The sequence below is a fragment of the Dendrobates tinctorius genome, unplaced genomic scaffold, assembly GCF_039654945.1.
Source record: "Dendrobates tinctorius isolate UK_male_01 unplaced genomic scaffold, ASM3965494v1 ptg000077l, whole genome shotgun sequence".
In the NCBI taxonomy this organism is placed as follows: Eukaryota; Metazoa; Chordata; class Amphibia; order Anura; family Dendrobatidae; genus Dendrobates; species Dendrobates tinctorius.
The window spans coordinates 5,740,031-5,763,896 of NW_027361745.1; the positions used below are offsets into that span (position 1 = coordinate 5,740,031).

The 23,866-nt window shown below is 47.7% G+C and overlaps 1 protein-coding gene across 1 annotated transcript in view; it reads right to left on the reverse strand.

Moving 5' to 3' along the window:
- LOC141096664 (vomeronasal type-2 receptor 26-like) overlaps positions 1–23,866 on the reverse strand; it is a 39,906-nt gene that overhangs the window by 2,891 nt on the left and 13,149 nt on the right. Inside the window, exon 2 of the mRNA XM_073583377.1 lies at positions 19,875–19,998. Within this exon, the coding sequence (XP_073439478.1) occupies positions 19,875–19,998 (124 nt within the window). The remainder of the gene's footprint in view (positions 1–19,874; positions 19,999–23,866) is intronic.

Here is a 23,866-nt window from a genome sequence, read left to right on the forward strand (position 1 = left end):
ACAGCGGTGGCCTGGATCTGAGCGACATCTGGGATCCCAGCGGCGGTGCTTTCTGGATCACAGCTGCGTACTGTATCCGAGCGGCATCACTTGGTTGTACCAAAATGGCAGTTGGCATAATTCGCGTGTGGTGCAGTGGATTGTGGGATTCGGGGACATCCAGACGGAAGTGGATGACAGACAATTTAAGGCAATTATATATATAGATTAGCTATCTACAGGGTGGGCCATGTATATGGCTACACCTAAATAAAATGGGAATAGTTGGTGATATCAACTTCCTGTTTGTGACACATTAGTATATGGGAGGGGGAAACTTTTCAAGATGGGTGGTGACCATGGCGGCCATTTTGAAGTTGGCCATTTTGGATCCAACTTTATAAATGACCCACTCAGGTCTATCCCTATAAATGGCCCACCCTGTATTATCTATTATCTTTTGCATGATCTTGGATATTTACTGGGACTGTTCTATATGTTCTTGTCTGCTGGTGGCTCAGTAAACTATAGCTGCACAGTTTTACCCTCGCCCTGTGTTATCTGAGGAGTATTCTGCCCATGAGAAGGAGTGTGGGCATTAGGTGGGATGAGCCCTGGTCCATGCAGTCTTTATAAAGACCCCTCACCCAGCGGACGAGAGCGCCCACTGACCCTCAAGTCTCCACATCTACTTTAAGAAAAGTTGTCCCCAAATGCTTTTACCCCTGTAAAGTAGAGCTCATCTTCCTCGGGTCCAGCACAAACCGCTGAGCTTTGTGTGCTGCAGTGATGCCGGGGTCCATGGACATGCGTAAGCCTTCGTTTCTGTGAGCATGCGTTTTAAGAGCAAAAACATGTCTACACACTGGAGAACGAATGCAAATAAGAAATGCAAACGCATGCAAAAATGCATGATGCATTTTTGCATGCACTTCTATTGTGCATGATGCGCTGCACAAAAAAACACTAATGTGAAATTTGCCTTATCTGTGTTTTATCGCTGTGGCCAAAAAATGTCTATCTTACTGAACAAGCTGTTTAATTTCAATGTCGGTGATATGTGGTGTAGTAACCACTGTGTCTGCTAGGGGGCGCTGTGTGGAGGTCCCTGGAGAAAGGATGAATGGCAGAGTGTTGAGTGGCCGTTATGTATCTCAAAGTGGGTGGCTTTGAGATGGAGACTTGTGTATGTGTGATCAGCAAGGACATTGCTGAGGTGCTGCGCTACTAAGTGAGGGAGAAGTCTCCAGGTAACTAGAGAGTAGGGGGGCCTGGTTACCTACAAACCCACCCAGGGGGTGTGTTTAAAGCACGGTTGTAAAGAGTGTGAAAATGCCTGAAGGACCTGTGATGAGGTCGTAGTCACGTGACCCGGTGGGCGTGGCTATAGACCATATAATGTGGCCAGAGTAGGTCACATGTGGTGAATGCAGGGACCTGGTTGGTCCAGAGCGGAAGGTCCCGTGCGCAGGACTGTCTCCTGACTAACAGGTGTGTGGCTGTGTGTAATGGCTGCAGAGCCTGAAAGTTCCCTGGAGGGATATGGACGTCTGCAGCCTGAGTGACGGAACCATGTGGAGACCCTGATGTGGGTGAGAGATGAGGCTGAGAGAGAATGTATGCTGGACATTGAGCACCCTGGGTGAACACTGGGATTACAGGGGGAAGCCATACTGGACGCTCTGCTGTTTATGTGAAGTTTTGGTGATTGCTCCTGTCGGTTTATGCTGCATAATAAACCACATGGACTGCGATGTTTGATGGAAAACCCGGCTGGATGTGTTTTGTTCGCTGCCAAGCGAGAATTCCCCAAGTAAATGACAGCGCCGCCTCACAGATCCCAGGACCTTATTGTGGGGGTGTGAAGGGTTGTGGGCTCTAAAAAAAGTTTTGTCCGTCTGTGTATTTTGTCCAGAAAAATAAGGAGACGGCGACCCGGCATGGAGAAAACACACGAGATTTCATGCTTCTACTGAGAGAGATGTGACCGGCGATTTACTCCATCCAATAAAACTTATCTGTATCCAACATTGAGGGAAGGAAAGATATTAGGCGGATTCACAGACAGAAAGACAGATAATAGATAGATAATAGATACATTATCTATTACAGTTTTATCTTCTAGTGTTTCTTAAAGCCAGAAAGTTGCCATTTGAATTGACGTTTTGTTCCGTGTCTGTGATCGGCTGTTTCCCTTCAAAATTAAACAACTGAATGATCGTCCTCCAAGGCCGGAGATTCCATATTGTTTGCCAGGGGTTGTATAATGTATCACACATCTAATACCTGTAATCCTCTCCTGTGTGATACTGTCTGCTGAGCTGTGTATCTAATCATCCCCTGTGTGATACTGACTGCTGAGCTGTGTATCTAATCCTCTCCTGTGTGATACTGTCTGCTGAGCTGTGTATCTAATCCTCTCCTGTGTGATACTGACTGCTGAGCTGTGTATCTAATCCTCTCCTGTGTGATACTGTCTGCTGAGCCGTGTATCTAATCCTCTCCTGTGTGATACTGACTGCTGAGCCGTGTATCTGATCCTCTCCTGACTTTTTGTCCGTTTTTTTTTTTTTTTTTTCCCCTGCCTATTTTTCTGTCCTGTTTTTCATCTTCAATCTTTCTTCTTTTCTGTATCTTTTTCATTTACAAATCTTTCCAAGATTTAGATCCTCTTCTGCGGGTTCCTTTCCAGGAACAGGAAACCAAACTGAGGGAGCGAGGGGGACCGCCCCATTTATCTCTCTGTAGGTTTCCTGTTCCGGGGGCGGATCCCCTCTCTCAGTGGGTGCTGTCGTGTACTCTACAAAAGAGTATTACCGGTATGTAATCCGGTTTTTTCTTTTTTTAAATAGGTTCCTTAACGGAATGAAGACATCGTTCTGGACGAGGCCCTGATCCACCTGGTCCAGGAGCGTGTCCCGTTGTGGGACAGCTGTGACCAGCAGCATGCGGAAAAGGTGGTGACCCGGCAGCTATGGAATGAGGTGGCCGCAGTGCTGATGGAAGGCTTGTACAACGCTTCTCAATGGGGGAAAAAAGGAGTTTAGTAAGTATTTCAATGCTTTGTGATGCCCCAGATATATTCCAGCATGGTACACAATTGTGTTATCATGGTCAATAATGAGTGTAGTTTTTATTGTATTGCTCTGTGATGCCACATTGACTTTTGGCCATGTTCACACAGGTGTGTGATGATAGACATTAGACATTTTGCCAGCAGTGCATTGCATAATTTTTTTTCTTTGTTATTCCCACAGTGAACAAAGTCAGAACCCGTTGGCGCTCGATGAAGGACCGCTTCAACAGGGATGTTCTTGATGAGGGCCAGGTTCGCAGTGGTTCAGCGGCAAGGACCAGAAGAAAATACCACTATTATCGGGAGTTGGCATTCCTAAGACCGGTCCTTGCCACCAGAGAGTAAATATTTTGTTGTATTGTATTGTTTTTACTCTGTGCTTTTCTATTCCACAGCACTTGGTGCTTTTAAATGCATGATACTAATGTTTTTTCTTTTCCTTTCACAGCACCTGGAGCAGCACCCTGCAACCTGTCCCTGGAGCGGTTCTTCATCGAATGACCTCGGACCTGTCCCAGCTATCCGACAGCCAGGAAGCTGCTTGCAGGTCGGCAACACAGACAACTGGAGACCATGAAGCTGGTATGTCAGGTCTTCCCCTGTCCTAGGTCTCTGTCACTGGTTTTTCAGGCACTTCCTGCCAGCGGCAGAAAGCCTTGGACTGGAATGTCATGCCCGAGTTCATGCACTTGAGCACAGCCTTTCAGAACAGCCTCAAGGCGCTGTCAGACAGTGTGGAAAGCGGTTTTGCCCTCATGGAACACGGTTTTAACCACATGGACCACCACTTCCCCTCTGTCGACAGTCGCCTTGACCGTCTGGAGGCCGACCTCAACAGACCAGCGCACCAATTTTTCAGCAAAATTGAATGGCCATGGCGGAACACCTTAGTCCTGATCAACAGCTGAATGTGATGCAGGCCTGCAACACTGCTTACTTCCAGGCTATGCAGCAGAGTCAGTACGTGCAGCAGTCAGTAGTGTCATTTCCAACTGTGCCACCACTGGCTAGCTTCACCACATTATCGACTTCTGCTGCATACCACTGCAGGGCCACCTGCATTCCAAGCCAAGCCGGACACCATTACACCACCCCAAATCCAAGTGCTGCTGGACACTCCCACGCAACCACCATGGTAATCGCTGCTCCTGTCTGGAGCACCGCCACTGGTCCACCTTCTTGGAGCACCGCCACCAGTCCACCTTCTTGGAGCACCGCCACCGATCCACCTTCTTGGAGCACCGCCACCAATCCTCCTGCTAGGAGCACCGCCACCGCTCCTCCTTCTAGGAGTACCGCCACCACTTCTTCTAGGAGCACCGCCAGCGCTCCTCCTGCTAGGAGTGCCACCACCGAGCATTAGCAGCAGAAGTGTGATCCCCATTCCATTTTTTTGTGGAAAGCCACCCAAGTTCCACCAGGTCCAGCATGTCACCAAAGTCAAAGCGTGCCAAGAGGTCCAAGCAGGAGACTCCCGGATACAGAAAAAAAAACTTTGTCTGTCCCTCCCCCCCCTCTCCTCTTAATGTGTCTCACCCTGCCTCCAGTTCCATCCCTGAGCTCCCTTCCCTCAATACTTTCGTCGAAACCTTCCCCTAGAACCCCTTCCTCGCCTTCCAGCCATTCTTTGCCTCTCCACACCCTCAAAGTGTCACCATCTTCCCCAATCGTTGTTCCCAATAAACCTTTTTTTTTTTTCATTTTCCAAAAAATGTAAAATTCTGGTTTACCATAATACTGTTTGCTTATTGTGCCTTTCTCCACCTATACACACTGCACCGTACACTTTGCATTTTTGCCACCATATAGCTCCATTACTGACACATGTTTTGTGTCATTCCTGGAGATATGTGTAGTCAAAAACACAAATATATGGCATGTATTTTCACCACCTTTAGTGTCTGCAAATATTGCACAGACTGAATAGAGGGTGGTGTTGATTGCAAGGCTTATCTATCATTACAATGCCAGGTATTATAAAAAGTTAATTGAGGATGGTGTGTTTTTACCATCATCATTTCACTATTTGTGACACAAGGCCAGGGGATTCTAGATATACCTTGTAATTAGCCACATCCTTTATTCAGTATGCGGTGTATAAACTGAGATGATGGGGAAAATACACATCATATGTACAATACCCTGGCCTTGTATCATAACTATATATCACACCTGGGCAGGTGAATACACATATGAGTTAACCTGCAGCGTCACTTCAGTCTGCATTATCTATTTCACGCAGACTGGAGCGATGCTGCAGTTTAACTCATATGTGTATTCACCTGCCCATGTGTGATAACATTCTGAAGTCAGGATATGTTATTTTGGGCATCCTCACTTCAGCATGACACCAGGCCTGGGGATTGTAGAAGTTGTATAAACTTTATTATCTCTCCAGTCTGCGTTCATACTCAAGCCACAGTGGTGATCCTACAAATAATATTTATAGTCACATGGTCAGGTGTCATAAAGAGTGAAGGATGCTAGAGCATCCCCAAATCACTATTTGTAACATCAGGCCAGGTGACACAAATATTAGTTGTATTATCTCCACCGTCGCTGCAAATTAAACACAAACTGTAGAGATGATAAAGGTCATACAAATTGTGTGTATGTAGAGTCACCTGGTCAGGAGTACTAGTAAATTCATGATATACAAAACACAGCATCATGAATTCACTGGTACACCTGGGCAGGTGATTATTGTATCGGAGTGTATAAAAGCAGTGCACTCGGTACAGGTATCAAAACAGGTTTTTTATTAACATACACACAAGAAAACATTTTTACACCATTCGATCTTGCCATTCCACCCATCTTACATCTGAGATAAAGTAGGCCACAATTTGGTCCTTCATTTGGCCAACTTCAACGGATGACCTGAGAGGGTGCTGAGTGAATTCAGGCAATGAGTTTGGAGCTGTATCATCGAATTCAAAGTTAGGGTGCTCTTTAGCCATCGCAAAATTATGAAGAACCCGACACGCCTTCACCACCTCATACACTGTTTCCAGTTTCAGATTATTTGCTGTGGTGAGAATGCGCCATCTGGAGACAAGAATACCAAAGGCACACTCTACAGTTCTTCGGACCCTGGTCAGTCTGTAATTAAAGATTTTTTTGTTGTGGTCCAAGTCCAGCCTGGAGTTGGGTTTCAGCATGTTTTGGCACATTTGAAAGGCCTCATCCCCAACCATTACAAATGGCTGTGGCGGACCTTCGGTGTGGGTAAGAGGCTGTGGCATGTGGAAATTGAAATGGTTCCCATAAAACCTCCGGCCCATGTCAGAGTTTTTAAAAGCCTGGGAGTCATTCCCACGGCCAAATGCCCCAATGTCCACTGCAACAAACATACAGTCTGCATCCGCAATGGCCATGAGTACTGTAGAAAAGTACTTTTTGTACTTGTAGTACTCTGATCCACGTCTTTTGGGTTTGATTATCCGGATGTGTTTCCCATCCACCCAGTAGCATAACTACCAGAGGGGGCGGTCGCCCCGGGCCCCGCACTCTGAGGGGGCCCAGCCAGATTTACACTTAACTGTATCTGCAGCAGAGAGGGAGAATCGATCATCTCCCTGCTCTGCCCCTATGTTATCTTCTATGCAGCAGGACCTGTGATGAGGTCACAGGAGGGGAGGAGTTGAGGTCACATGGTCAGGGGCCTCACTGACTGTATGCACTATGCAGGACTCTGCTGTGCTGGTTGTCATGGCGTCCTGGGATTGGAGCAGTAGCGTAGCTCTAATCTCTTCTGGGTGCACAGGACCTGTGATGAGGTCACAGGAGGGGAGGAGTAAGGGGTCACATGATCAGGGGCCTCTCAGTGTATGCAGGACTCTGCTGTGCTGGATCTCATGGTGCTGGATGAAGGGAAGTTTCTGTGTGGGTTCTGGAGGGGTTGACAGGGTGCATGTAGCAGAGCTGTGTGTGTACGAGGTGCATGGAGCGGAGCCGCGTGTGTACGAGTTACGGAGTGGAGCCGCGTGTGTACGGAGCTGAGCCACGTGTGTATGAGGTGCATGGAGCGGAGTCGCATGTGTGCGAGGTGTATGGAGCAGAGCCGCATGTATACAAGGTTTACAGAGTGAAGCCATGTGTGTACTGAGTGGAGCCGTGTGTGTACGAGGCATACAAAGTGGAACCGTGTGTGTATGAGGTGTGTGGAGCTATGCGTGTACAAGGTGTCTGGTGGGGAGCATTCATACCTCCCAACCGTCTCGATTTTTCTGTCGGGAGCTTAATTTTCCCGTGGACACATGAGTACATGGCAGAGCCCCGAGGAGCACTTTAAAATTTGAACATGATGTTCCACCGAAAGTGACGTGCTGGAAGCTGACCGGAAATGAGGTAATTTCGGGAGGAGATTGTGATGGAATCATGGAGGCACCTCTGGGAATGCATCATAATCATCACCGTCTCCTCCGACAGCGGGATCGCCTTGCACTCTGGGATGTCGGCCATGGGAGCGGATCATGATATGTCCTGCACTGGGAGGCTCAGGTGGGCACTACAATGGGAGCTGGGCTGCTATAGTATCTTTATAGAATCTTTCTTTCTTTCTGTGTGTTCTTTCTCTCGCTGTGTTCTTTCTCTCTCTGTTTCTTTCTCTCTCTGTTCTTTCTTTCTTTCCCCTCTTCCTTTCTCTCTCTCTGTTCTTTCGCTCTGTTCTTTCTTTCCCTTCTTTCTTTCACTCTAATCTTTATTTCTCTCTCTCTGTTCTTTCTTTCTCTCTCTGTTCTTTCTTTCTCTCTCTCTCTCTCTCTGTTCTTTCTTTCCTCTCTTTCTCTGTTCTTTTTCTCTAATCTTTCTTCCTCCTTCTAATCTTTCTTCCTCCTAATATTTTTCTTTCTTTCTCCTTCTAATCTTTCTGTTCTTTCTTTCTCTATAATGTAGCCCCCTTCATATGGTATAATACTGTGCCCCCAAAAAATATAATGTAGCCCCTTCAGAATATAATGCAGCCTCCCTCATAGAGTAGCATGCTGCCCTCCCTTATATGGGGTAATATGCTGCCCTCCATTATATGGGGTATCATGCTGCCCACTTCTCATAAGGGGTATTATACTACCACACTCCTACGAGGTATCATGCTGCCCCCCCTCATACGGGGTATATCATGCTGCCCGCTCATACAGGTATTATGCTGCCCCCCCATATGGGGTATCATAATCATGCAACCAGGACTCACTATATAAATTAAAAAAAAAACAAACTATACTCACCTCTCCTCCTCGCTCCCATGCTGATTTCGGCGGCAGCTCTGCTCTGATAGCAGGAGCTGCGCTTCAGTCAGACCGGCACACAGAGGGGACGCGATGACGTGACGTCATCGTGCGCCCGCTGTGTCAGAGGAAGAGGTTAATGATGGGAGAGGGAGCATCATGTGATGCTCTCTCTTCCTTTATTGTGGCCTGCACTGACACCACAATAATGGAATATATATGTTTCGCCCCCCCTGAACCAAAACCCTAGCTACACCTCTGCATCCACCACTCCCAAACAGTTGGGGAAATTGCAGACTGTCCAGAATTTTTCAGCTATTTCAATCCACTTTTCCGCGGTGGGCAGGGGCATAAATTCTGGACAGAGAACGTCCCACAAAACCCGGCAGGTGTCCGCAACTATTGCCGACAAGGTGGTTATTCCAATCCGGTACTGGAAGTGGAGTGAAGAGAGGCTCTCTCCAGTAGCCAGGAATCTGTGAAACTGAGAAAGACAAAAATTAATATTTATGTATATGGTTTTTTAAAATAATAAAAAAAATAGTACATGGCATAACAATAATTCTGCAGGCTTTTGTTTACTACATGCCATAAAAATAATTCTGCAGGCTTTGGAATAGTACATGGCAGAACAAAGAAAATTATGCAGGCATTGGTTTTTCAATATTACCTACCGTAATGTGACCAGGAGCCGTTCCTCAGGAGGAATCGCACGACGGAGCTGTGTGTCCTGTCTCCGGATGGATTCTTGAACACGAGCAAGCAAATCCCTGAAGCTTTCTTGGGACATTCGGGTATAGTCAGTAAATTTCTCCAGGTTTGCTTGGAGCTCGCTGTAGAGGGTGTGGTACGCTCCATGGCTCTCCCGGAGTTCAATAATCGGATGTATCCACAAATGCCCCCGCTGCCGTCTTCGCTGTCTCTCTCTCCCTTTGTCCCTTTGTTGCTGGCAAGCAAATGCAAAAGCATGAGCCAGCGCGATGTCCAGATCCAAGTTGAAGTGAAAACTCTTCCAGATCCATGTTGACAAAGGAAAAAGCAAGCAAATCTGAAGAATTCAGCTGTAAACAGGGTATATATAAAGAATTCCCATGACATGCCCACTGGTGTCCCAATAGTGGAGTCTGTTTCAAGAATTTTGCAAGGATTTTCATCCTGTGAAATGCGACACCTAGACAACGCATGCGCATAAAAAACGCAAATGCATGCAAAAACGCATGCAAACGCTGTGTATTTTTGTTGCCATGCGCACACTGATGCTTAAAAAAATCACTGCGTTGACATGCGTTTGCAAGCATTTTTTCATAGCGTTTCAAGTGCGCAAAAAATGCTGCGCAAAATGGCGCAAATGTGAAACTAGCCTTACTGTGCAGAGTTATTAGGCAACTTAATAAAAAACAAATATATACCCATCTCACGTGTTTATTTTCACCAGGTAAACCAATATAACACAAAATTTAGAAATAAACATTTCTGACATTCAAAAACAAAAAAATCTGTGACCAATATAGCCACCTTTCTTTACGATGACACTCACCTTCCTTCCATCCATAGATTCTGTCAGTTGCTTGATGTGTTTACGATCAACATTGCGTGCAGCAGCCACCACAGCCTCCCAGACACTATTCCGAGAGGTGTACTGTTTTCCCTCCCTGTAGATCTCACATTTTATGAGGGACCACAGGTTCTCTATGGGGTTTAGATTAGGTGAACAAGTGGGCCATGTCATTATTTTTTCTTCTTTTAGACCTTTACTGGCCAGCCACGCTGTGGCGTATTTGGATGCATGTGATGGAGCATTGTCCTGCATGAAAATCATGTTTTTCTTGAAAGATACCGACTTGTTCCTGCACCACTGCTTGAAGAAGGTGTCTTCCAGAAACTGGCAGTAGGTCTTGGAGATGAGCTTCACTCCATCATCAACCCGAAAAGGTCCCACAAGTTCATCTTTGATGATACCAGCCCATACCAGTACCCCACCTCCACCCTGCTGGTGACTGAGTCAGAATGGAGCTCTCTGCCCTTTACTGATCCAGCCTCGGGCCCATCCATCTGGCCCCTCAAGAGTCACTCTCATTTCATCAGTCCATAAAACCTTAGAAAAATCAGTCTTAAGATATTTCTTGGCCCAGTCTTGCCGTTTTATCTTGTTTCTTGTTCAAAGGTGGTCATTTTCCAGTCTTCCTTACCTTGGCCATGTATATGAGTATGCCACACCTTGTGCTTTTTGACACTCCAGTAACATTGCAGCTCTGAAATATGGCAAAACTGGTGGCAAATGGCATCTTGGCAGCTTCACGCTTGATTTTCCTCAATTCATGGGCAGTTATTTTGCGCCTTTTTTATATCAACACTCTTCTTGCGACCCTGTTGGATATTTGCCATAAAATGCTTGATTGTTCAGTGATCACGCTTCAAAAGTTTGGCAATTTCAAGACTGCTGCATTCCTCTGCAAGACATCGCACAATTTTTGACTTTTCAGAGTCCATCAAATCTGTCTTCTGACCCATTTTGCCAAAGGAAAGGAAGTTACCTAACAAACACACCTTATATAATAATAATAATAATAAATTTTATTTTTATAGCGCCGACATATTCTGCAGCACTTTACATTTCAGAGGGGATTTATACAGACAATAGACATTACAGCATAACAATAATCACATACAGTAGATTATAACAAATACCAAGAGGAATGAGGGCCCTGCTCGCAAGCTTACAGTCTATGAGGAAAAAAGGGAGACACGAAAGGTGGGTGGTAACAGTTGACCTGATTGTATGGACCAGCCATAATGTTAAGTGTGTAACAGTACAGACACAGAGGGCTAATGGATGCATAAAGCATGTGGGAACATGATGCAGGAAATCTGGTTATGGTAAAAATTTTGGCTGTGCCACACAGGGATAGATTAGGTTAATGTGGTGAGGCGATAGGCCAGTCTGAAAAAATGTGTTTTCAGGGCACGCTTAAAATTGTGGGTATTGGGGACTAATCGTATTGACCTGGGAAGTGCATTCCAAAGAATTGGCGCGGCACGTGTAAAGTCTTGGAGACGGGAGTGGGAGGTTCTGACTATTGAGGATACTAACCTCAGGTCATCAGCAGAACGGAGGGCACGGGTAGGGTGGTATACTGAAACAAGGGAGGAGATGTAGGGTGGTGCTGAGCCATGGAGGGCTTTGTGGGTGAGGGTAATAAGTTTATACTGAATTCTGGAGTGGATGGGTAGCCAGTGTAATGACTGGCACAAGGTAGAGGCATCGGTGTAACGATTGGTGAGGAATATGATCCTGGCTGCAGCATTCAAGACAGATTGGAGAGGGGAGAGTTTGGTAAGAGGGAGACCGATTAGAAGAGAGTTACAATAGTCAAGACGAGAATGAATAAGAGAAACAGTAAGAGTTTTTGCAGAGTCAAAAGTAAGAAAAGGTCGAATTCTAGAAATGTTTTTGAGGTGCAGATGACAAGAGCGAGCCAGTAATCGAATGTGGGGGGCAAAGGAAAGCTCGGAATCAAGTATGACCCCAAGACAGCAGGCCTGTTGCTGGGGAGTAATAGTGGAGCCACCCACAGAAATAGCAATGTCAGGTAGTAGAGGGAGGAAACACCAGGAGTTCAGTTTTTGACAGGTTCAGTTTCAGATATAGTGAGGACATGATATTAGACACAGCGTTTAGACAATCGCCGGTGTTTTCTAGAAAGGCTGGCGTGATGTCAGGAGAAGAAGCGTATAATTGGGTGTCATCAGCATAGAGATGGTACTGGAACCCAAATCTACTGATTGTTTGACCAATAGGGGCAGTGTACAAGGAGAAGAGGAGGGGGCCTAGAACCGTTCCTTGGGGGACCCCAACAGTAAGGGGAAGGTGAGAGGAGGAGGAACCGGCAAATGATACAGTAAAGGAGCGGTCAGAGAGATAGGAGGAGAACCAGGAGAGAACGGTGTCCTTGAGGCCAATGGAACGGAGCATAGTGAGGAGGAGCTGATGATCCACAGTGTCGAATGCTGCAGAGAGATCCAAGAGAATTAGCATGGAGTAATGACCATTTGATTTAGCTGTTAGCAGATCATTAGAGACTTTAGTGAGGGCAGTTTCAGTGGAGTGTAAAGAGCGGAAACCGGATTGGAGAGGGTCGAGAACAGAGTTTTCTGAGAGATAGCGGATAAGACGGGAGTGGACCAGGCGTTCCAGGAGTTTAGAGATAAAGGGAAGATTAGAGACAGGTCTATAGTTAGCGGCACAGTTTTGGTCGAGGGATGGTTTTTTAAGTAGTGGATGTATGATGGCATGCTTAAATGAGGAGGGAAAAATACCAGAAGAGAGAGAGAGGTTAAATATTTTAGTTAGGTGAGGGGTGACAGCAGGGGAAAGGGACTGGAGGAGATGTGACGGAAATGGGTCACTGGTGCAAGTAGTTGGGCGAGAAGATGCAAGGAGCCTGCTTACTTCTTCTTCTGTGACTGGTTCAAAATCAGAGAGTGAGCTAGATGCAGTGGGGGAGGGAGGACAGTGCGTGGTATGAGGTGATTGGGAGATAATTTCCTGTCGAATCGGGTCAATTTTTTCTTTGAAGTAATTAGCCAGATCGTCAGCTCTGAGCTCTGTGGTTGGGGCCTGTACTCTTGGATTGAGTAGAGAATGAAAAGTGTCAAAGAGACGTTTCGGGTTATTTGACAGTGAGGTGATGAGGGTGTTGAAATAGGTTTGTTTGGAGAGGTGAAGGGCAGTGTTGTATGTTCTAAGCATAAACTTAAAATGGATGAAATCTTCATGTAGATTGGATTTTCTCCACAGACGTTCGGCGCACCTGGAGCACCGCTGCAGGAAACGTGTTTGCACAGTGTGCCAGGGTTGTTGCCGTCTGCGTTGTGGTGTTCTATTTATAGGGGGTGAAAATTCATCCAGGGCACTTTGAAGTGTTTCATTGTAATGCTTCAATGCAGAAATAGGACATGAGAGGGAGGAGATAGGGGCCAATGAAGACTGCAAGTTCTTCATAAGTTTCTGGGTGTTAATGGCCTGTGTGTTTCTATAAGTCTGGACAGTGGGGGTGACCTGAGCAGCCTGGCAGTTCTTTATAGAGAATGAAAGAAGATTGTGGTCAGAGAGCGGGAGAGGGGAGTTTGCAAAATCATCCACTGCACAAAGCCGAGAGAAGACCAAGTCGAGGGAGTTTCCGTCTTCATGCGTTGGAGAATTAGTAAGCTGCGAAAGGCCAAATGAGGAGGTTAGAGATAAAAGGTGAGTAGCAGATGGGGAGAGGGGAAGAGCAATGGGGATGTTGAAATCTCCCATGATGAGGGTAGGGATGTCACAGGAGAGAAAATGTGGAAGCCAAGTGGCAAAATGATCCAGGAACTGATGGGAGGGGCCGGGAGGACGATACACCACCGCCACTCGCATGGAGAGGGGGGTGTAGAGTCTGACGGCATGGACCTCAAAAAAAGGGAAGACAAGTGAGGGTACTTGAGGGATAACCTGAAAGGTACATTTTGATGATAGGAGCAGACCAACGCCTCCACCTGCTCTATTGTCTGATCTTGGGGTATGAGAGAAGTGTAGCCCCCCGTATGAAAGAGGAGCAGCAGCGGTAGTGTCTGACTGCTGGATCCAGGTTTCAGTAAGTGCCAGGAGGTTAAGAGAATTAGAAAGGAAGAAGTCATGGATGAAGGAGAGTTTGTTACACACTGAGCGAGAATTCCAAAGTGCACAATTAAGAGAGACAGATGGCATACAGGGAATATTAATAAGATTAGAGGGGTTTCTGAGTGTAGCAGTCGGGGGGTTTGACTTTCTATAACATGGCGGACCAGGGTTGGGAGCAATGTCTCCTGCGACTAGGAGAAGGAGGATAGAAAGAGTGAGCAGATGGTTAAGTGATTTGTGAGAGCGTCTCTGATGTTGAATGGTGGGACTGACTGGATCTGTGCAATTTAACAATGTGAAAAGAGCGTGAGTGCTATTCATAGGAGAGGAAAGAAGCGAGGGGCAGATATGAATGGAGTGTAGAGAGTTAATGCCAGGGCGGTGGATGTGTGTGAATGCAGAGGCCAGGATATAAACTACACAAATGCATATGGTATATATTTGTTGTACTCCAAATGTATAGGGAGTAGATGTATATAAATGTCTTACCTGTCTCCTGCCCTGTCTAACTGCCATGTTATAACTGCCAATAGTACTTTGATACATGTACTTCGATTACATGTGCATAAATGCCCCCTGCATAAATGCTCCCCCTAGCTAGGTCTGAATATATAGGAGGTTAAGGCTAAGTTTTTTTTTTTTTTTTTCCTTTTTTGTTGGCTCTCTTCTCGTTAATCAATCACACTAAATTGAGACACCAGGACCCAATAAAATGTTGTGGTCAAATAAACACATGTCCAGCACTACATGGATCATAAAGCACTTTGAAAAGTTTCTTGACCTCACAACATAAGGGGACAAGCAGAGTAAGTTGAAAAAACTATATACCAGATATAAGCTTGCAGAGTTGAAAACACAGAGATAGCATTCAGGATTAACTGCTTGCTGACATTGAATGGAGACACAGGAGTGGATTCAGAGCAGAGATTGGAAAAGCTGGTTACCAGATATAAGCTTGCAGAGTTGAAAACACAGATAGCATTCAGGATTAACTGCTTGCTGACATTGAATGGAGACACAGGAGTGGATTCAGAGCAGAGATTGGAAAAGGGTGTATAGGGTGTTGATGTCATTAGACCACACCCCTCTTCATTAGAGATGCAAATCACCTGATTTACATAATTGGCAGGTGGCTTTCAAGCCTTTTCAGCTTGGAGTAGGACATGTATAAAAAGGATGATGTGATCAAAATACTCATTTGTCTAATAATTCTGCACACAGTGAAATACTATCCTGTGTGAAACCATCTGCTGAGCCATTTATCTAATCCTATCACGTGTGATACTGTCTGATGAGCTGTGTATCTAATCCTATCATGTATGATACCATCTGCTGAGCTGTGTATCTAATCCTATCCTGTGTGATACTGTCTGCTGAGCAGTGTATCTAATCCTATCATGTGTGAATAGTACTGTGCACCGCAGGAGAATCTTCAGGGCCAAATCCGCTGCGGATCCGCAGCAGAATCCGCAACATGTGCACATAGCCTTACACCTGCATCCAACACACACCCTAGAGTAGCACGGACCCTGGATAACACCTGCTTGGGTCATAAAGGGTGTTGGGAGGTGGGTGGAGCTAGAGGGTTCAGAGTGGGAGAATAGAAGGGAAGTTAGGAGAGTCTTCCATTGGGGAAGAGGTGGAAGGATGTATGTGGAGTAGCTCTTGGTCTGGAGGAGCTGCTCGAAGGAATAGATACAGAAAGAAGCTCCCTGTACAGGGAAGGGATCCCAGAGGCATGGGCTGGGTGGGAGCCACCCGTGGGGCTCATTCTACACTGACGGACGTCAGGTTGCAGAAGGGTCTTGGCCCCTAGCCCAGTGTAGTCTACAACGGACTCAGCTAGCGAGCCAACAGGTGTGGCACCTTTAGGTACCTCAGCCACTAACCACAGCAATCTTCACCGGAAAGGCAGCCAAAAGGAAATGTAGAGTACTTTACTTTACCCGACAAGGTCCGCGGCTTCTGGCCTGGTACACTTACTGTGAGGTGTTGCGTAGGAAGAGGCGAGAAAGCAACACTGTGAGACAGCCAGGAAAGGCATATATAGATGGGAGTGAGGAAAGGTGTGCTCCATCTGCCTGGGAGTTGATTGAGCCCTTCACCTGGAGGACGCAGCACCAAGCAGGCATCTGTGCACACTAGAACTGTCAGTAAAGCTTTGGAACTGCACCCAGCTGTGTCCTCTGAATTTTTAACTCAACACTCACTCAGCACTGCTACATCTACCATCATTAAACTTGACATTTATGACAACAACTACTGCCCTAGGACAACAGCTCTGCCTGTGGAGAGCTATTCCAACTCTACTGCATCATACCATCAGTCCCAGAGGATCTGCTCTGCAACATTGGTCACTCCTTGACTAGTGTTGAGCATTCCGATACTGCAATATCGAGTATCGACCGATATTTTCGGTATCGGAATTCCGTTACTGAGTTCCGATACTTTTAGTATATCGAAAATGAGAATCAAAAGTTCTCATAATGCAATGAGCCAGGATGATTTTATTCAGCCAATGAGGATCCTAAGAAGTGTGGGCACATCCTGTTAGAGCATGTTAGGCATGCAACTACTGGCATGGCTGTGATTCGCTGCTGAAATGATGTCATGATGCACTATAAAAGCCGCCGCCATTTTGGGTTCACACTGCTGTAAATTCAGTTAAGGATAGGACGCTGCTGTTCTGAGGGACAGTGTGACCTAGCGATTTGCTATATTGTGCTTTACCCAGGCTACTTTATCAACCGCTGTAGCTTTCTTTTGCCTTGCAGCGCTGTTCACGGCTGTCTGCGAGGTCTCTGTGTGTGAGTGCAGCTCACGCTGTAGTGTGTTCTGCATCCAGCCACCTCCGGTTGTAGTCCACTCAGTGTGCATCACTGCCTCATACATTGTCCTTTTTTGCATTAGTGCTGCTCATTTTTCCAGATTTCTCCTATTAGTGTGGTTCCATCCGTATCCAGCTAGATTGCTTGAAAACACTAAATAGGAGTAGATAGAGAAGCTTTTCTGCAGCCTTGCAGCACTGTTCATGGCTGTCTGCGAGGTCTCTGTGTGTGAGTGCAGCTCACGCTGTAGTGTGTTCTGCAGCCACCTCCGGTTGTAGTCCGCTCAGCGTGTGTCACTGCCTCATACATTGTCCTTTTTTGCATTAGTGCTGCTCATTTTTCCAGATTTCTCCTATTAGTGTGGTTCTTTCCGTATCCAGCTAGAATATTTGCAAACACTATATAGGAGTAGATAGAGGAGCCTTTCTGCTAGCTTGTGCCCTGCAGCCCCAGCCAAATTAGTATTAGCCTATTTTATGGAGCCTCATCTATTGCATTGTAGGTTACCTTCCTGCATTGTAATAGCTACAAAAAGTTTGTAATACTATCGGTTTTACATCTTTGGGCACATCCAGTGTCTTTTTGTGGAAAAAAAAAGTTAATAAAGTTCACCAAACACTCCACTTTACAGTTGTGTAGGCCACATTAGCTCATATTAAAGTCTAGTCCACACTTTATAAAATTAGTGTTTCTTATACCTGTTAGCAGCTGTTCAGGAATAAGCACACTAAGCCCTTAGTACTTTTCTGCCTATCTTTATCAGTCTACCAAGATGAAGAAGGCAGGGAGTAAGGCACGTGGTCATGGGCTTGGAGTTTCTGCAGGGAGTGGATGTGGGGATTCTGTGCCTGCTGCGGGCACCAGTGACTCAGCATCCCCCCCGTTTTCCCAGGGAACAGTCCTTTATGCGCAGCTTTGTAGGCGCTAGCCATACCCCACTGCTGCGGGACGAACAAATTGAAGCCATTGTCGGATGGATGGCAGCTAATGCATTGACTTCAATTAGTTCCAGATCCTCTCAGGTCCAGAGCCCTGAAGAGCAACCATCTGTCTCTTCACCACCTGCCAAATTGCCCAGGCAGTCAGAGAGCCCTGGACAGGAGTCATCTCTACTTCTGTTCTCTGAATCTGTTGGCTTGGAAAGAGGGGGCCAGCCAAGCAGCATTCGAGAATTTGATGAAGAGGTAGTATGCAGTGATGAGCAACAGCTTTGTCTCTCTGAATCTGAAGAGGCGGATGGGCCAGTGCCTTTGGTCAGCACACCTCAGTACGCATCTGATGATGAGACTCAGGTGCCACTTTCTGGTGCGTGCTGTGCTGTCGAGACTACCCAGGAGAAGCAGTCGTTTGAAGAGGGTAGTGTAGATGATGAGGTCCTTGACCCATCATGGCATGAGGTACAGGAAGGTGGTGGGAGCAGCTCTGAGGAAGAGATTCCCCGAACGGCCAAAAAGGAGGGAGAGGGAGGGGGCAAACTCGGTTGCCTGTAGCCTCCACTTCGGCACCCATTAGGAGCATGCCTCTTCCAAAACTCAAAACGGGCTATTCCTGCTATTCCATTTGATTGGGTGAAACCTCTATGCCTTTTATGTCTCCTCCACCTCCCCCAATACATTCTACATTCTTCTTAGTTGTTTTCATTCATGTAGAATTAACGTACAAGGAAAGTAAGGGTTTATTTTCATTCCGATATTTGTGTCCCATTGATTCCGGTATCGGAATCGACGATATCCGATATTTTTGGGGTATCTGTCCAATCCAATCCGATCCGATATTTCCCAATATCGGAAGGTATCGCTTAACGCTAATCCTGACCAGAAACCACAGGTGCCATCACAAACACTTTATTGCAAACTCTTTATCATCCCTTGTGAATATTTCCCCTTTTAGTGGCTGCCCAGGGCCACGGACCAGGTCACTGCCACTGTGACACTGCCCCTTTAAGAAGGGGCCCCATACCGAGTACCCCATGGCCATGGCGGGCACTCCAATACCATCTGCTGAGTCATGTATCTAAACCTATCTTGTGTGATACCTTCTGTAAGCCGTGTATCTAATCCTATCATGTGTGATAAATCTGCTGAGCCACGTATCTAATCCTATCATGTGTGATACTCACTGCTGAGCTGTATATCTAAAACTATCATGTGTGAAACCATCTGCTGAGCCATGGATCTAATCCTATCATGTGTGATAAATCTGAAAAATATGAAGTTCTATCCTCCGTGTAACCGCTGCAGACAGTGCTGGGCAGTGACCGGTGCAGACAGTGCTGGGCGGAGACTGGTGCTGACCGTGCTGGGCGGTGACTGGTGCAGACAGTGCTGGGCGGTGACCGATGCAGACAGTGCTGGGTGGTGACCAGTACAGGCAGTGGTGAGCGGTGACTCGTGTAGACAGTGCTGGGCAGTGACCGATGCAGACAGTGCTGGGCGGTGACTGGTGCAGACAATGCTGGGCGGTGACTGGTGCAGACAATGCTGGGTGGTGACCGATGCAGACAGTGTGGAGCAGTGACCGATGCAGACAGTGCTGGGTGGCGACCGGTACAGAGAGTGCTGAGCAGTGACCACTGCAGACAGTGCTGGGTGGCGACCGATGCAGACAGTGCTGTGTAGTGACCGGTGCAGACAGGGCTGGGTGGTGACTGGTACAGACAGTGCTGAGCAGTGACCACTGCCGACAGTGCTGGGTGGTGACCGGTGCAGACAGTGCTGTGATCGGTGCTGACAGTGCTGGGCGGTGACCACTGCAGACAGTGCTGGGCAGTGACCAGTGCAGACAGTGCTGTGCAGTGATAGGTGCTGAAAGTGCTGGGCGGATACCGCTGCAGACAGTGCTGGGCAGTGACCGGTGCGGACAGTGCTGGCCAGTGATCGGTGCAGACAGTGCTGGGTGGTGAGCGCTGCATACAGTGCCCGATGCAGACAGTGCTGGGTGGTGACCGCTGCAGACAGTGCTGGGTGGTGACCGCTGCAGGCAGTGCTGGGGCTGATTTCCCACACACCGATCCCTGAGTGACGTCCTGCTCTGCACTGTGTGAATGAGGTCGATGCAGAGCCTATCTTCTATAAGAAGGTGCCGGATGCCGGTTACACCCCTCAGACTGTACATACCGGTTATATTGGAGATCTCGCCTTCTGGACACAGGACGCAGTCATAGCAGCAGGTGTGAATTGTCGGTTTCCCCTTTTTCCAGCTTCCAGGGGAGCAGGGATCTGAGCAGCGGGATACTGGGACCTGAGAAACAGATGAGAATGTTAACGGAGGGACAAAGACTGAATGCTGAGAAATGAGACAAGTGAAGGAGCCGCAGGGTGGACAGGCTGCAGCACAATTTAGAGGGTGGGAGTGAAGGGGTTAACTTGTGTGACAATCAGGATGGGAGGGATTTGTGGTGGTGTACTGGAGTCTGATTGGTGGGAGGCCGTTTCGGAGGCGGGGTTGTGTGGTGATATATAAGGGACAGGGGAGGGTTCCTGCCTTCTCTTGCACCCTGGATCCCGCTGCCCACCCACCCTTCTTCCTGTCACATCGGCGGGGGATAGGTCCAGGTTAGAGGCTGGTCCAGTGGTGATGGCATTTGGAGGGAAGGCACTAGTACGGTATGGTGGCTTCTGTGACAGTCCAAGGCCACTTGGGGGTGTAAGTCCTGTGAAGTTAGGGGTACTAATTCAGTGTCATTAATACCTCATTCTCTGGGCCGGTGCAGTGCGACAGGGGAAGATTAGGAAGGTTGTGGGTTCTGCCTCTGCACCAGACCTATCAGCTGGGTAATGTTATATAATGTTCGGGGTGCCAGGGCTGTGGGCGCCCCAAGTCTGTGGCAATGTTTAATAAAAGGCTGCTGCGGCTATTTTACCCAAGTCGCAGGCAGTCATGGGTTTATTTCATGGATATTAGTTATACTGGTAAGAATTGATGGTTACATTTGACACGACCAATAATCCTTCTTTATCCTGTCATGAAGAGACTAATGAACTGTTCGTCAAATATCAAATGTGATGAATTTTCAGAAATCCTCAGGTCCCAGACAGTGCAAACAATGTGTGATTTTATTCATTTAAACCCCCCAAAATGCCGCCTCCATTTTACACATTGCAAAAGATTACATTAGTCACATGACTTGTGGATATGGGATGGATCCCCACTCCATCTTATATCCACCATAACTACAGTAAACCTAGGCACTAGAATAAATACACAAACACACTGTTTTGGTTGTCAAACTGGCCACAGCTTTATTTAAATCACAGGATTAAAAGAATCACAGTAGCAGTCAGGTGAAGTGCTAGTACATTGGGATTCACAAGTACCGTGATACCCCCAGCTGTCTGACATATAGAACCAGGACAGACAGCCATAAAGGGGCGGCACCAGGACAGACAGCCATAAAGGGCCGGCACCAGGACAGACGGACATAAAGGGGCGGCACCTGGACAGACAGCCATAAAGGGGCGGCACCAGGACAGACAGCCATAAAGGGGCGGCACCAGGACAGACGGACATAAAGGTGCGGTGGATCGCCCTCCCAGGGCTGTGGGGGTACTCGGCACCGGGCCCGTTGATCTCAATGGGAGTTGTCACAGAAGCTGTGACCCCGTCCATGGCCCTGGGGCTCCATGGCAAAAGGGGGTGAAAGAACAATGAAATAGAATTGATGAATAGTTCGTGACGCCACCTGTGGTGTTCGGCAAGGGAGATGTTAAGCCGACGCTGCATGCAGATCCTCTGGGACTGGTGGTGTGTTGCAGCCAAGATGGTGAAGCTCCCCACAGGTGGAGCTGTAGTCTCAGGGCAGTGTAGATGGAGGGGCGGCTGAGAGGCGCAGGCAGTGTAGCAGCTGGTACCCAGATGTAGCGGTACCTGGTGTGTTGGCGCAGGAATGAATGGAGGACACCAGGGCTTGTAGTTCCAAAGCTTTACTCACAGTCTGTAGTACACACAGATGCCTGCCTCCGTGCTGTGTCCTCCGGGTCAGGGACTCAGTCGACCTACAGGCAAGATAGGACGCTCCCTTCCAACACTCCGCCAACATGTGCCTTTCTGAACGTCTCCTCTATAGCGCCTTTAAGTGTGAAGATCTCCTAGTACTGAGTTACACTGGAGTTCCTCCTGACAGATGTTCCCAAGAACTCTACTTGTATGGCAGACAGCTGTAGCCTGCTTCGGGGACTCCTTACTCCTGAGTCCCGTCTCACTATCAATGTTGCTGTTGTGCCCCCATGTCTTAGATGGGAGTAGTGCATTTACAGCCCACTACTCCACCGGTGTCTGCTGCAGAACCATTAGTGTCCATACAACCTCGGGGACCGGGCCCTGGCCTTGCACTTAGAACTTCTAGGCAGGGTTCTTCCTCTAACCCACGTCCTCTGTTCCCTTTTACTCCTACGTTCCATACTAGTCTTTCCTTCTTATGGAAGATCAGGTTTCTATTCAATGTCCTTCTCTTTCTTTCCTTTCCCATGCCAGCAGACCCAGGTCACTGAGATCTGCTGCAGCACCTCCTTCCTCCATCCCTCTCCCAGGGATCTTCTTTCCTCACTCCTCTCTGAGTGACTCTCTGACTGACCTGAAATCCTATCCCTTCCCGCTCTTTTATGTATTCTAACTCCACCCGCCTCCCAGCACGTTTAGTGTTCCAAGCAGGGAGCCACCAAAGGTGCTCTGCTACACTCCAAGCAGGGAGCCACAATGTGGCTTTGCTGAACTACTGTGTTATGTGGGATGCAAGGGTTGGAGCATGGTTAGGAGCCTCCAACCTTCCTGGATGGTGGGGTACCACACCTCAGGAGGAGGTGCAGTACCTCTGTGGCAACTGAACCCTCAGGGGCGCCACAGCGGCACCAGGACAGATGGCCATAAAGGGGCGGCACCAGGACAGATGGCCATAAAGTGGCATCCCTAGGACAGACAGTCATAAAGGGGCGGCACCAGGACAGACAGCCATAAAGGGGCAGCACCAGGAAAGACAGCCATAAAGGGGCGGCAACAGGACAGACAGTCATAAAGGGGCGGCACCAGGACAGACAGCCATATAGGGGCGGCACCAGGACAGACAGCCATGAAGGGGCGGCACCAGGACAGACAGCCATGAAGGGGTGGCACCAGGACAGACAGCCATGAAGGGGCGGCACCAGGACAGGCAGCCATGAAGGGGCGGCACCAGGACAGACAGCCATGAAGGGGCGGCACCAGGACAGACAGCCATGACAGATGGCACCAGGACAGACAGCCATAAAGGGGCGACTCCAGGACAGACAGACATAAAGGGGCGGCACCAGGACAGACAGCCATAAAGAGGTGGCACCAGGACAGACAGCCATAAAGGGGCGACACCAGGACAGACAGCCATAAAAGGGGTGACACCAGGACAGACAGCCATAAAAGGGGTGACACCAGGACAGACAGCCATAAAAGGGGTGACACCAGGACAGACGGCCAAAAAGGGCACCAGGACAGACAGCCAAAAAGGGGTGGCACCAGGACAGACAGCCATGAAGGGACCACCACCAACGAGGCCATTTGACACCTTAAATGGACTCGGCCCTCATCAACCAGTTCTACATGCTATGGAAAGTCTGTGCCTACAAGTAACGCAATTCCAGAGCTCCAGCAGAATAATTTTATCATTGCAACTCTACCAAATTATGATCGATAATACGGTAACTACAGCAAAATATCAGTCACTAGACATCCTGCAATGAGGATCCCTTTATGGGGAATGTGGAAAGTAAACCATAATAAAGTTGGTGGCCACAGTCGGATACCTGTATAATGATATCTGTCATGCCTCAAAATCTATTATGCTGCAGGTATCGCAGCCAGCTGTAATAATTCACCACTTCACAGATTTTGGTTCTAGAAACCACCACTATATACAGTAGCTGTGCTGGGCAGGAATTATTCCTTAACCCTCCGTCAGGAACAATGGATCTGACAGGCGCAGCTCTTCTACTTTCATTTCTCCCTTCTCACCAGATTTTCAGGAAACCCCCTCCCTCCAGATAGTCTCCTGGCTCTAGCTGCTGTGTGAAACCTGATACCACAGTTGGTCTGCAGAGCTTCAGGAAGGAAGATATAGCTGTGCTGGCTTTTCAGGCTCATT